The following is a 14,718-nucleotide window of genomic DNA, read 5'->3' on the forward strand; positions in this document are numbered from 1 at the left end:
TGGCCTTAGCCTAGCGATTGTAACGGTGAGCATTAGTCCTACAGAAGTCCAAAGGACCAAATTTGTCATATAATTCACTGAGTGCTTGCTTAACATGAGTATGATTGTGTCTACCTTAATCAACTAATTTTTCGTATAAGGATTTTTTTCTTTTACTAGATAATAGATAGATGAAATTTATATGAAGGCAAATTTTAATTTTTGTTGTCATCCTAACAATATATGTCCACCCATTTATTTATTAAATTATTGTAAATACTTGAATTTTGCATTTGGTCTATTGCCAAGCTTGGTAGAAATGTATTCTGAAGACAAATGTACCCGTCAAAAAATAATAAAAGGGTTCAAATTACTAAAAATTTATCTGTCTAATTATTTAAACATAATGGATGCAAAATTGCACATTTACACTAAAGAATTTAAAACAATTATCACCAGATCTCAAAGCAGAAATCACAACACATGTATTAGGAAAAATTATAGGAGGAAAACCTAAGGTATATGAGTTTACTCATTCAATCCTTTATATTCTTTTTCTAATTAACTCTAGATTCGATGATCGTATGATTACCAACTATTTATATAATTTCTATTAATATCCAATGGTCATGCATTATTAACATTCTTTCCTCTAAATTAACACCCCCAATGGTCATGCAAGATATCAATTGAGGGAAGCATAAAGAACCTATAAACTTGTTAATCTAACAACGATTGAAAGAGAAAGACCGGTTTGGTGCATCTAATTCTTTGTCTCGTATTATCCTACAGATCCATTAATTAATTGAGGTACAGTCGCTTAACAATGTAATTAATTAGAATTATGATACAAGTGGTCAGTTCACAATACACAATCAACCGCAATAGGAAAAATACTAATCATAACATAAATCAAATCTAAATTTAATTATAAAAACTCTATAAAGTCATGAACAAGAATTCCCATAGCCCTAGCTATAGGTTTAGTTACTCATGTTTAAGAAAGAAACCAAAATATTTGTAAATAAAGCCATAAACAAAGGTGAAAAATAAACTAGAGGGAAGATCCTGAATAGAGAGTTTGACATGAAAACTCCATGCTTATTTTCAAAACTAACTAAATACAATTTGTAACAAAAGCTCTAAGCAAAACTATTTCAAAAAATATAATGATTTTACTAGTAAACCTTGTTTAGAGGTAATTTAAGATTTACAAATTTGATATTTTTGAAATAATAGATATACTGTGAATATTAGATGTTGCAAAACTTGATAGATGACTGTATTGATACTAAGAAAGCGTGTAGATTGAAATTGTACAATAATTGGACTAAGTTCGAAGGTGTTCGACCTCCGGCATATTGTATTGATTTGTGTGGTGTGAAATTGTTTAAGGACCTTATGTGTAACATCTTAATTTATTTCTAAAATAAATCAATTTCGCAATAAAATGGGAATAACAAAAATTTCATTCAAATGGTTCCAAATACATAATTTTATTTAAGTATTTTAAAATAATGATGAATTACAAATTTGAACCAAATCATTGCTACAGGACTTAATTAATACATCATAATTTCAAAAGAATAATTTCCTAAGTCCTATAGTAGTTTCATCCATCCTTTCACTGAGCCTGGTGCTGATTATCTTGGTCACCTGAAAAATAAATGTAAGAGTGAGTATTCTACGCTATCAGACACACACCAAGCATAGATACTCACCTCGCATGTTCCACACATTTCTAACATTAATCAAATCATCATCAAACAACATAAATTCATGCTTTTTCAAACATTCCAAACATTCCACATAAACGTGCGCTCACTGCATGTTAGTCACGCTCATTGTGGCACTGCGATAACAGATTCATGACGCCTTCAACCTCAGGGACTTAGTTTCACACCATTGATGGTTGCCGGTTAACCCCCACCTCACGGATATAACGTGTGCGGTCATGAGCCCCTTAGCAAAGGTGTTAATTAGAGACAGAGTCAGGAGAAAAGTGTATAGCCTGTGGTGAACCCACGCTTATAATTGGTTCATCCATGTATTGTGACATATTGATTGATGCGGTATAATACATGTATTATGACATACAAACTAGTATGAAAATGCATGTTATAAATATTTGCAAAGATGATTGATTGGTTGGTGTGTATGCTCTGTTGTGATAATGATCTATATGATTTAAGTGTTATCGTTAATCCAATGTATATTAGATAATATTTTCAGTATTATATATATATATTTATTTATTTATTTATTTATTTATCTTCTTTTGTCGAATAAGAAATTTAGTAGGGCGAAAAATACTCATCCTCACTAACTATTTTTAGGAAGGCGAATGAGGACTGAATAAAGATGATTAATCCATTCTAGGATCATAGTCCAATGATATTGGAAGGAAGACTGCTCTGTAGAGATTAAAATGATTTGAGAAATTGTAGCACTTTACTCTAATTACATTTTATGTTGACCAATATCTGTAAATAATTTTAAATGTCAGATTTTAGAATTTATAATACTTTTGAAAATTTTGTTGAAATGAATAATTTAGAAATGTTCTTAATGGTATTTTAAACTTATATGTATGTGACACGAACCGAATAATTGTTTGATGTAATTCAAAATTTTATTCATCACTTTAATGTCTCAAAATTAGTTCTTTGGAAGTTTTAAATATTTTGGAATCTTATAAAATTTTCATAAGAGGAATGTATGTTTTGCTTTTATTCAATTCTTAAATCTATAAAATGGAACAAAATTCTCTTATTTTTCTCCTTTTGTTACAAAAAATTATTTATTTTTAAATAAGAAATTGAGGATGTTACACCATTCTCCAAGTCCAGTCACTTGAAGATCTAAATCCTCCAGAAACATGCTAAAGATCCCATACAGAAGGAAGAGGGAGTTACTCAGAAACTCAAGACTTAAGTCTAAAGAATGGAATGCTGAACTGCTGCTTCTATTCTTCATTTTATAAGGTTTTTAAGTACCAAAATCATGTAGAATTTGTGAATTGTGTAGGTGAGCATGGTTGTGCCAGATGAATGCATGATCGTGCTTATGCTAGAGTCATGGGCGTGCTTGATTGCAGCACGACCGTACATGCTAATGAAGCATGGGCATGCTTCATCCTTAATAGCCTAATTCTCTCAAAATTGTGCCCAAAATGTCCATAAATCCCATGAGCCTTCACACATGCTCATCTACAACAATTAACAGAGTATTTAGTGTAAAAATCCATTCAAATTAATAATAAGTGCATATGATCATGCTCAAAAAGTATGTCAAAATATGAACTTATTAAAATGCTATTAGATTAGAACATGGATGAATTACCTTGTAAATGAGATGTTTTTCTAGGCTTACATTAACCATAGCGGTAGTTTTCAATAACTTATATAAACTATTGAAAATAGTAATTTTCCTTTGAATAAAAGATAAGAAAACAAAAAGAAAAAGAAAATTTGAACAATTAAGTAAAACTGATTTCTTAAATCCAAAGTCAATTAGTCTAATATCCATAAGTGTCTTATGATGAAGATTGTTTTTTTTACTAATAGCATGCAATTTTTTATTTGATTATATGAAACAACTTAAACACTTCACTTTAGATCTTATGGAAGTTCATAATGATATTTCTATCAGTGAGTTTAATATAAAAGTAAATTAATAATTAATAATTAAAATATAAAATTATTTTAAATAAGTATTAATTTATCTTTCTTTCTTGATTCATCTCTAAATATTATATTTTTAAATGAGTTCATGTATTTTTTTAAGTATCAACAAGAGATGGTACGTGAGTTGATTGTATCATAAAAATTATTACAAGTCAAAATAGTTATTGTCAATAAAAGATATATAGCCAAGCGTTAAATAACTTGGAACATTATGCATTTTGATTGAATTTTGATATAAGTATAGTTGGAGAATAATGTTTTATAATAAATTTTATTTGTTATCATATTTAAGTGGTTCTTAAACATATTGAATGATCAACTGAGTATCATATAGCAAGCAAGTTAATGAATAGTAATAAATCTATTCTTAGGTGGAAAAGAATAGAGGACTAACTTAAACTTATAAAAAGGTAAAAAAGAATCCTAGAAAGAATACAAGCTCAAAAGTTAAAAACCTATGAAGAATAGCAACAGGCTTCTTGTCATAAAAAAATTACATAATGATAATAGACAGTAAGACTAAGAACAAGTGAATGCTATAACCACGTCTAATAAATGTATTTACACAGCAAAATTCAATAAGTTGCTTTATCTACTCAAGTATTTTTACTTAATTTCTAACAAACTAAATTATTAAACTATCTACAACAAAAGAAATAAAGAAAAAAATTGTCATCATACATTATTTTAACAAATATATTTAAAATTATATAATAAAAAGCACGAGAAACAAAACTTATGTACGTAGATAAAATATCAATAGACAAAGTAACAAAACTTATTATCTTATACCATAAATAATTAAACTTTTAATACAAATTTTATAATTAGTTTTTAATTTATAAAAAATTCTCTTTAATTTAATTTTGTTAATATAATAAAATATTTATTATTAAACATTAAATAGTTATCTATAAAAGTTATTAAATCATATAATGTTTTAATTTTTATTTGAAAATACTTTTTTTAATAATACCAGTGCAAAGCGAAAAAAACTTATTAAATTTATGATGGTTAAGACTCTGATATTGTTTAGCAATTGAAAATTAATATTATCAGGATAATTCGTATTTATCTTTGAAACAAAGCAACACTAACTCAAAAACTAGTTAAAAGTATTTTATTAGCACAGCAATAATTGTTGAGTTACTACGTTTACACTAAAACAAACACAATAGAAAAGGGCACCAGATCAGTCAGTACCTTTACTAATCACTAAGGATAATTTGTGGGATGTGTGCGATTTGGCGACTTATAGGACTTGTCTCTGTTCGGCATTCTTCAACTAAGAGGGAACACCTCGCAACCTTAAAGATCTTTAAGTTGGTAAGACGACTCATTCCTTCGGGCAGCGACGCCAATTTTGGGCAGAGTGCAATTGTGATCTCTTGAAGGGATGAGAGGTTGCAAATCCAATCTGGCAAAGCCTTTAGGTTTTTACAATAACATAATGAAATCTTTTGCAGAGAAGGAAGGCAGTTGGTGTCTTCCTTGAATCCAGTTTCAAATTCCTCGAGTGTTTCACTTCTACACCATACAATTCGAAGAGACTCGAGAGAAGTCAGATTTTGCATCCAACCCTTTGGTAAATTCGTAGTATCAGTTATGTCCAATTCTTTGAGCATGGAAAGAGGAGCAGCGGAGGAAGAAGATGAGTCAGCTGAACATGTTGAAGCTGTTGTGTTTAGTGTTGCTACTAATGGCTCCGCAGTGCATTCACAAAAATCCAAAACCTTAACTTTTGGAAAAGTAGGCATGCAAGTCAACTTTGGACAGTACGAGACGTGTAATTGAGAAAGATGAGGAAACGAAAGACGTAAGGAGAGATGTTGTGAATTTTTAGAATCATTGATATCATCTCCCAGCCTTCGCCATCCCTTGAGCTTAAAACAACAACGTAATGTGAGGCTCTCTAGAGAGGGGCAGAAGGTCACTGCAAAACCATCTTCATGAAGATATATGTATTCCAATTCATCAAGATTAGTTATCTCAAGTGACTTCAGGGAGGGAAGACGTTCCAACGGTGGGAGAGAGCGACAATTACGAAACATGAAGAGAGAGATGTCAACAACATTTATGAGGAGAGTAAGCCAATCTGGGAAACGCATGCCTGGATAACAATGCACCTTCAATCGCTTAAGATTATGATGGGGCTGAAGGTTTTCTAACAATTGCAAGCTGTCACTGTTACGTATGTCTCCATGCGACCAAGTCAGAGTCAAGGATTGGAGGAATCTTTTTCCTTTTAAATTTACATCTTGTGATTCCAGAGCCACATCTCTTACACGATCGAGCCGCTTAATTTCTAACTCTCCCCTTAGGTTCAAGTCTTTCAATTCATTTAGTGTGCCTTCTTGGCTACCTCCCACCACAAAGACGGGTAAGAATTGCAACCAGGATAATTTTCCCCACCCCACTGCCATCCGACTCAAGAAGTCATAATCACCAACCTCAAGCCATCTCATATTGACTAATTTTGTGATCACTTCAGAAAAGGATTCTTCACCGCAATTCCTCAATTTGAACGTTTGTAGGAAAACAAGATTGTTCATAAATTTGGGAAGACTTGTTTGTTGGGTTAAAACAAGGTATCTTAAATGCTTCAAATCTTCAGTGGGATCAGTGAGATGATGCATCCTCAATACGCGCAAGTATTTGAACTTTGCAATAACTGACAAATATTCCTCCTCTTCGAAGTCATATGGCAAAATTAAAGTTCGCAGCCTGCTCGGATCTAATGATTTCAACAAATGAACGGCCTCAGCAAATTCCAATGATACGTGTATGGGACTACCCTCAATTTTTTCTGCCTTGCTATCCAAGTAACAGCAATCATTGCCAGCAACAAGCATTGCAAGGTCATGCATTAAATCATGCATTTTGAGACTAATGATCTCACCATATTTATCACTCTTTGAATCTTGAAAAAATGAGTTCATCAAAAAAAATTTTACAAATTGGTTACCGATATCTTCCATGTACATGTGCTGTTTTTCAGTTGAACATTTAAGGTAACCCTGTGCCATCCACAACTGAATCAACTCATCTTTTGGAATTTCTGAATCCTTGGGATATAAAGAGCAATAAGCAAAACATTGTCTCATTTCTGGCGACAAGTTTTGGTAACTGAGCTTTAGAATTGGCATGATACTGTCTTGCTCTTCGCATAATTTCCACAAGTCACCACGTAAAACATTCTCCCATTCACTTTCTTCATTTTGTCCTCGTAACAGGCCTCCCAGCGTTTTAACTGCTAGTGGAACCCCTTTACACTTTTTGGCTATTTCTTTCCCCATTGATTCTAGATTTTGATTCACTCCCTTGCAATCATCTTCAAATGCAATGTTTTTCAACAAACTCCAAGATTCTAAGTCAGTCAAACCTTTCAAATGATAGAAAGTGCTAGCTGCCATTGCATTTGCTACGTTTTCATTTCTAGTTGTCACTAAAATCTTGCTATCTTGAGAGCCACACATCAAGTACTTTCTCAATTCAGCCCATTTGTTACGATTCTCATTCCAAATGTCATCCAGGACCAACAAATATTTCTTATGACTTAAATTTTCACGAAGTTCTTCTTGCAAGTAGTCTAGTGACGACCCGTCTGCTATCTGGCAACGAGTAACTGATTGTAATATTTTCTTCATAATAGTTTTCACTTCAAAGTTATCGGACACACAGACCCAGATTCGCTTTTCAAAAGAATTCTGCACCTCCAAGTTATTATACACCAACTGAGCAAGCGCTGTCTTCCCTAAACCACCAATGCCAATAATCGCAATCACAGAAACTTTTTGCTTTTCATGTGGTTGTCTCAACAGACTAATAATCTCCTTTTTACTGTCATCTCTTCCAATGATATCTGACTCTAACACAAAAGAACATGTTTCCCTCCATTCACTATTAGTTTGCTTAACCACTTTTGATCTTGGACTTAAATTCAAATCCTTCATTTCTTTTACTGCATCGTTAAAACTTTCTCGTATTTCTTTAATTTTGTCAGGCATTTCACTGTATAAAGGAATTTGATTTGAAGATGAAATGGAACGAAGTACCTGTTTTACCTCTTTTCCTTCTGCTGCATCCAGTTTTTCTCTCGTAAATTCGATAGCTAGGTGATCTAAGAAGTTATCTGCAGTATAAAGTACTTCTTTGAAGTCAGATATCCAATTACGCACACGAACTTGTTCTTGTTTGTGGTCAGCGTCAAGCAGCACATCATTGATAGATCCAATTGTCTTCTTAAGCGCTTCCAACTCTTCCATCACACCATACTCCTGTCCAAGTTCAAGAAAATCTGGGGAAGCTAACCTGTGAATAAGATTTGATGCAACAGCAAATGGCACTGATTCAAACTTAGCCATTAGTGAAAGAAAATGACGAAGAAGTGTTGATATTGACATTGGATATATATATATATATATATATACACACTTCTTTTATATGTAAAAGAATATATCTAATTTGTAAATAGTAAGAGTGTAATAATAATAAATGTTTTCTTAAACTTTTAACGAGGCATAAAAAAGATTTTTCTTTTTTTTTAAAATGGTGACGGATAAAAGGGAAAAGGAAAGTATATTCTTTAACACTTTTCAATATATAAAATTATCCAAGCTACCACTTCATACTTTCTTTTTATCTTTATTTAAAAAAAATCTGATCAAATGACATTATTGTTATTTTTTTTATAGCATATGACTATTTACATTAAAGAACTTTTGACCTTTAAGTTGTTATTTGTATTTAATATTAGATACGATTAAATTAAATGTTTTAAATATATATTTTATTATTGATTTTAATAAATACTTGTGCTTAAAATCTCTTAAAATAATTTTTTAAAAAATTATTGGTAAAAAAAAGTGTTTCAAGCAAATTTAGTATTAATAGAAGATATTTCTTTTTAATATTTAACTGCATAACATAATTTTGATAATGACCAAGTAGTCTGTCAACTTAATCATTCTTGAAAAAGATATATTTTATGAATTAATTTTTAATAAGTTATTTAAATTCTTTATATTAAAAATAAGTTATTTAAATCACCTTTAAAATTCACAAGTGATCGCTGCAATGTCTTTTTATTTTATAAAGTTTTAATGCCTTTAATTATTGAAAACTAAACATATATCAAATACTTTTAGACATTAATTATGAAACAAAGTTTTACTTTCTTGTCTGCTTAAATAAATATTTTAATTTTTGTAATTTTAAATAAATATGAAGTTAAGTTTGGTGGTTCTTATAAATCTTTATCTTTTCTTCTTCTTAACCCTTATCATCTATATAAATTTACTAGATTGAGCGAGAGTACTAGAAAGATAAATATACATTCACTAAATTAATAGATACACATTCACTGAATTGAGCGGTAGGATTTAGTTGTTTTCATTATCTTTGTTATTATTTTAATGATTACAAGAAGATAATCTATAATATTATAAATATTAAGATTATATATATATATATATATATGACAAAATATAATTCATAATTTTAAGTATATATAATATACATGTTTGAATTTAATTAATATAAATAATAAAGGAATCAATAATTTCAAACAATGAAGGCAAAATTGTTACACACTTTCGTAGCCTATTTGGGTTGTTATTAACCGAAATGAGTGATTCAACTAAATTAATGGTGCTGAATTTCAAAGTTATGTAACTCAAGCTACTAAATATTAATAGGTATTGTATTAAAATTTTTCTTTCAGATTTAAATACTTACCGACACACCATAGTATTACTTTAGTAAATGGCACAATATTATTAAACTAAAATAATATTTCACTGAATAATTATAAATATATATACAATACAAAATTTTAAAATTTAACAAATTAATTAATTTTAAAAAATAAAATCTTATAATTATTAATAATAAATAATATATTATATTAGGTAAAAAAATTAAACTATAAGAATTAATTTCAAAATTTAATTTAATAAATTTAAAAATATAATTAATATAATAAAAATCATTTGCCACAGTAAAAGAACCAAATTTAGAAATACTGTCATTTGAAAACTTTGTTAAAGACATTCTTAAAATTCACACTCATAAACTATATATAAAAGTTTATTATTGGATATTAATATAATGCATTTAAAATGTTCTCTAATGCTACTATTTCAGATATCTGATATTATTTAAATTTTTTAAGAGTGAATTTTAGTATTTTACCAATAAAATATACTCTCACTGTAAAACTCTCCTTGCATAATATTATATTTAACATAGCCATAGTATTTCATTCAGACGATCAATTATGTAGAGTTAAACTTGGTAATCATATCATAATTAATTATTATATTTATATAATTTGACAATTACATGTTTTTATATTTTTTATTTTTTATTATTGAGAGATATTTTTTAAGTTAAATTATTATCAGGACATTTAGATTCTACTTGTTGATACAAATAAGTTTAAAGTAAATTTTTTAGTCATGATTTATTATTTTATTATAAAAAATAGTTATACAAAACTAGTCTAAAAATTTGAATTCAGGGTGAAAGAAGTTAGTCTCCAAACTTAAATTTTTTTCTTTTGTAAAAATAATGTTTAAGATTTTTTTAGAATTTAAGAGTAATTCAAAATATCTTCTTTTCATTCATGATGTTTTGTAATTTAAAATATTTTAGTCGTTGCATATATGTGAGTATAAATAGAGTTTAATAAGAAGTTCTTAATTTAGTATTAGTTTTATCACCTAACAATAACAGGATTTGAGAATTTAGAGGAATTTATCTATATAAAATAATTGTAAAAAAGAGAATTTAACATAAATAATAGGTTTGTAAATTAAAAGTTTCATCTCATTGGTATTTAATAAAGATATAATGATATTAATTGTTAAGAATTTAATTAAGAAAATAAAATTATAACATTTTAATTAAAAAAATTAACGTATAGAACTTAATTAAAAATGCAAAGAATCTACATGGACTAAAAATTAATTCATCATTTAACATATTAAAAGAAGTTAAAATACATGCAAAATAAAAATTATAAAAATAATAAGACATTTAAATGAAGATTAAATTATAAGTAAAAAAATAAAATAAAATAAGGACATTCAAATGTTCAACAATGCTTTACAAAACCTTAAAATGGATTAAAATGTAATGCATTTTAATTTCTTTTATGAGAAGAGGTTATATAGTTTTAAAAAAGAAATGAGGGTAATGTAACATACATATTTTTAATCAATATTTTTAAAAAACTGAATAATGTAATTTAGTTTAACCCGATGTTTATTTTGATTAATTTATTGAAATATTAGAGTCATGATTGATTGACAAACAATAAAATAAAAATTCTTCTACGCAATACATAAAAGATTGAATTGAATTTTCCTCTTAAAATATGCATATGTTACAGTACTCTACCTTTATTTTAAAATTATTTAATTTTTTGTGAAAAACTAAAATGCATCACAATTCAACAGATTTTAAACTGTGTTAAAGCATTGATGAATATTTATTTGAATTTTTCTTACTAAAATAATTTTTTTAATAAATTTGAATTCTTTTAATTTTTCAAGAAGCTCAACGATTTCAATATATTTTTCATGAAAAAAATAAACACTTACCATTGTTATAAAATTTTGTCTCAAGAGAAAATAATGAAATAAAACTAAACAAATTCCCTCATCGAAACGTACAAGATGTAGATGAGTTAAATTTTAACATATTCAAAGAAAAAGATAAAGTGCAATTTTTTTAAAAAAATAGGGCATTTAGATAAAATATAATTATTATTTGCTTTGATTTGAGTGAAAATATAATTTGGTAGGAAAGTAGAAATTCCAAAATAATACCAGCAAACAAACTTTAAATACTAATTATTGTTTTGAAAAAAGTTAGAAACCTGAGAAAAAAAAAAAAGTGAATGGTTAAAACTCAAAAAACAAGATAAGGACAGTTGAAAACTATACAAGGAAAAAGGTTCTTATAAAAAAGATAAAATAAAGCGTAGAAAAAAGTCTTAAATAAAAAATAAAAATAAAAAATATCAATTTTTTATAATATAATAAAGGAATAAATGATTTTTAGTCTTTATGTAATTTTTTGTTTGCAATTTAATCCTTGTAAGTAAAAAAAATTATATATTAGTTTTTATATAAAAATATATTTTTAACTTTTAGAGACGATGAAAAAATGTAACCATAATAATAAAAAAAATTTAAAATATCATTTATTTCTAAAACAAGTTTTTTTTAAAAAAATTCTATAGTGCTTTAGAAAATGTTTATACTCTTGTATATGTGGAACAATTATAACCTTTAATTTTAATAATAGAGAGTTAGTGGTATATTTGAAAAAAACAAATATTTTTTAATATTTTAATATAATTTAAAAAGAGTTTTAAGTTTAGAAGTACCGTATTAAGTAAATTTTATTTTATTTTTTTTATCTTTTAGGTGGCTTGTGTTGTATCAACCGTTAAAAGATATAAAGACGGTAAAACAATACCACAAAATAAACTTTAAATGACAAACATGAGAAAAATTTAAAACGACAGGCATAAAACACTTTTAAAAACAATTAGAAGTTATGAGAAATCTAGAATAAACAGAGATTACAAAAGTAAAATAAAATACATATCAAACAATTTATATGAAAGAATAAAAAACACACATGATTAATAGTGTGTTTTGGTACTAATTAAGTTTGTGAGTTTAGCAGAGTAATTTGCGAGTTTGAAGACGGAAGTATGAAGCCTTGGAACAGCAACGGAAACCTACGCCAAATTGGTTATAAGTTGAAGAAAGGCAGAGGAAACGAACCTGTGAATGAGATTTGAAGTAACTGCAAATGGAATTTGTTCAGCCATCCTTAGAATAATCGAGAAAGACTATAAAAGGCTACTTGATATTTGAAAAGCTGCAATGTGTGTAAATTTTGAGATTGGAAACAGAGGAAGCAAAAACACTCTCTTATGAACCCAGCAACCCATGATTTATTAATTCAATTATTTAATCTAATCTTCAATTATTTATTCGTTTAGTGGTTTGATCTTATCTTTAATAATTATAAATACAAATAGTTATGATGTGAAGTTCTCCACTGAAATTTAATACGGGAAAATTGTTTGTAAAAATGTGAGTACAACTCATCAAATAATGTAACGACAGAGAAAAACTAATATTCAAAGTAGCATTTACAAATAATAAACATACTATTGGTGGTTGGTACTCTTTCTAACAAAAAAGTTAACGAATGCACACAATTTTACGGTCAACGAATACAGTGATCACCAGTTCTAAAAGTATCTGGAATATTCTTGGTATTTTAATTCAAGCTAAACGTGACGGTAAATTTATAATTTTTGTTTAAAAGAAGTAAACATATGAATCATGAATTACACAGATAATTATAAATATTTTATTCCTTTCAAATATTAGAAATTAAATGTTAACAATTTTTTTATGAGAATTAATTTAAAAAACAGCACTATTTAGAGAGAGACTAAATTATTATTTTATTTTATTTTAAAAGTTATATTGAACAATGTTAAAAATTTTACATTAACACTTAATATTTTGTTTTTTTTTGTTGGTAAATTTCGTGATACACAGTTTGAAAACTAAATAATTAAATTTGATAATAATTTTGTTTCATAAAAAAAAAGCATGTAATGTTTGAGAAATAAGGAAAATATATCAATTGTATTTTCTAAAAATTGTAAGTGAGATTTACTTTAATTTTTTTATTTTTAAGGAGTTTTAAAAGGTATAAGAAGATTTTGAAAATAATTTATAATTTTTATAAGTTTTTTAATCTTAGGTTAATAAATTAGAAACTTATTAAAATAAACTTTTTGATAGGGAAAACAACAACACCACTAAAAGTACCAAAGTGCACAGCCAAAATAATTTTCTGAACTTGCACGAACCAATGAAAAGTAGCAACAATAGATGATAATAGCAATCCAGATAGACACATATATTTAACGTGAGAAAATCCTTTTAATATAATAAGTAAAAACTCACAGGTATAAACTAATTAATCAAGTCCATTATAATCAATTAAGGGGTATAAGAGAGTCTAATCAAATGTACAAATAAATACTTACAATCAGTTAATATATCAAAACAATAAAGCTTTTAATTTGAAGAATAAAAAAAAAAAACCTAAAAATAGAGCAACTGTGTAAAATTGATTTCTCTAACTACATATTTCTAATCTAGGATCCCAACAGTCAAAACAAAGATTTCTGTCTCATAAACTTGTGGTCCAATTTTCAGCTTAATCCAACCATGAACGGGAATCACAATTTTATTGAATAGTATATGTGGATATGCAGACCGATTTTTTGTCCTCTTTCTCTCTTTTTTCTCTCTCTCAAAAGTTGCAAAATTAAAACCCTCTCTTGACCAATAAGACCTCTTTTCACTTAGGTTAAGTGAGACAAAATAGGTTTCACAGTTTGAACTATTTAGACATATAGTTGGGAGCCTAACCCAAAATTTTTTAAATTTTTTAATAAATTCTGTAATCAAATTTATATCATAAAGTCTTATGTAATAATTTTTTAGATAAGTATTCAATTAAAATTTTCACTAATTTTTTAAATTAATCGATTTACAAATATAATTTATTTTAATCCTTTTTGATTCAAAATATCAATAAAAAATTATTTTTGTGTAAAGAATTTGACAAACAAAATTTAAAAAGTTGAATAATCTACCCTTATAATTCTAAGATAATATTTTTAATAACATAAGATTGTAATTTATTTAAAAATTTGTAATTTTTTATAACAGAAGTTTACATTATAATTAAAAAATTATCAAATGAGATTATATGAAATTAAAATGCTAAAGATAATTATAATAAAGTTTTAAATTTATTTGTTATAGATAAAAGTTATTGTATTCAAGCTTTGAATTCTATGACAAGTAATATGTTAGATCTTATTTTGTAGTTTACTCTCACTACTAGAAACATACTTTATACATATGAATAATATAGATAGATTTTTTTTGTCTGCAATACAGATAGATTTACAGACAGATTTCTCTAAAAACTTTAAAAA

General features: G+C 27.1%; 1 protein-coding gene across 1 annotated transcript; it reads right to left on the bottom strand.

The window, feature by feature from the left end:
• Nucleotides 1-4,873: 4,873 nt before the first annotated feature.
• Nucleotides 4,874-8,036, bottom strand: LOC113850646 (putative disease resistance protein RGA1). Its single transcript, XM_027481220.1, has one exon. It carries the CDS (start codon nucleotides 8,027-8,029, stop codon nucleotides 4,874-4,876), a length of 3,156 nt encoding a protein of 1,051 aa, XP_027337021.1. The 5' UTR covers nucleotides 8,030-8,036.
• Nucleotides 8,037-14,718: the final 6,682 nt, after the last annotated feature.

The sequence above is a fragment of the Abrus precatorius genome, unplaced genomic scaffold (assembly GCF_003935025.1).
Source record: "Abrus precatorius isolate BTA unplaced genomic scaffold, Abrus_2018 Scaffold9, whole genome shotgun sequence".
In the NCBI taxonomy this organism is placed as follows: domain Eukaryota; kingdom Viridiplantae; phylum Streptophyta; class Magnoliopsida; order Fabales; family Fabaceae; genus Abrus; species Abrus precatorius.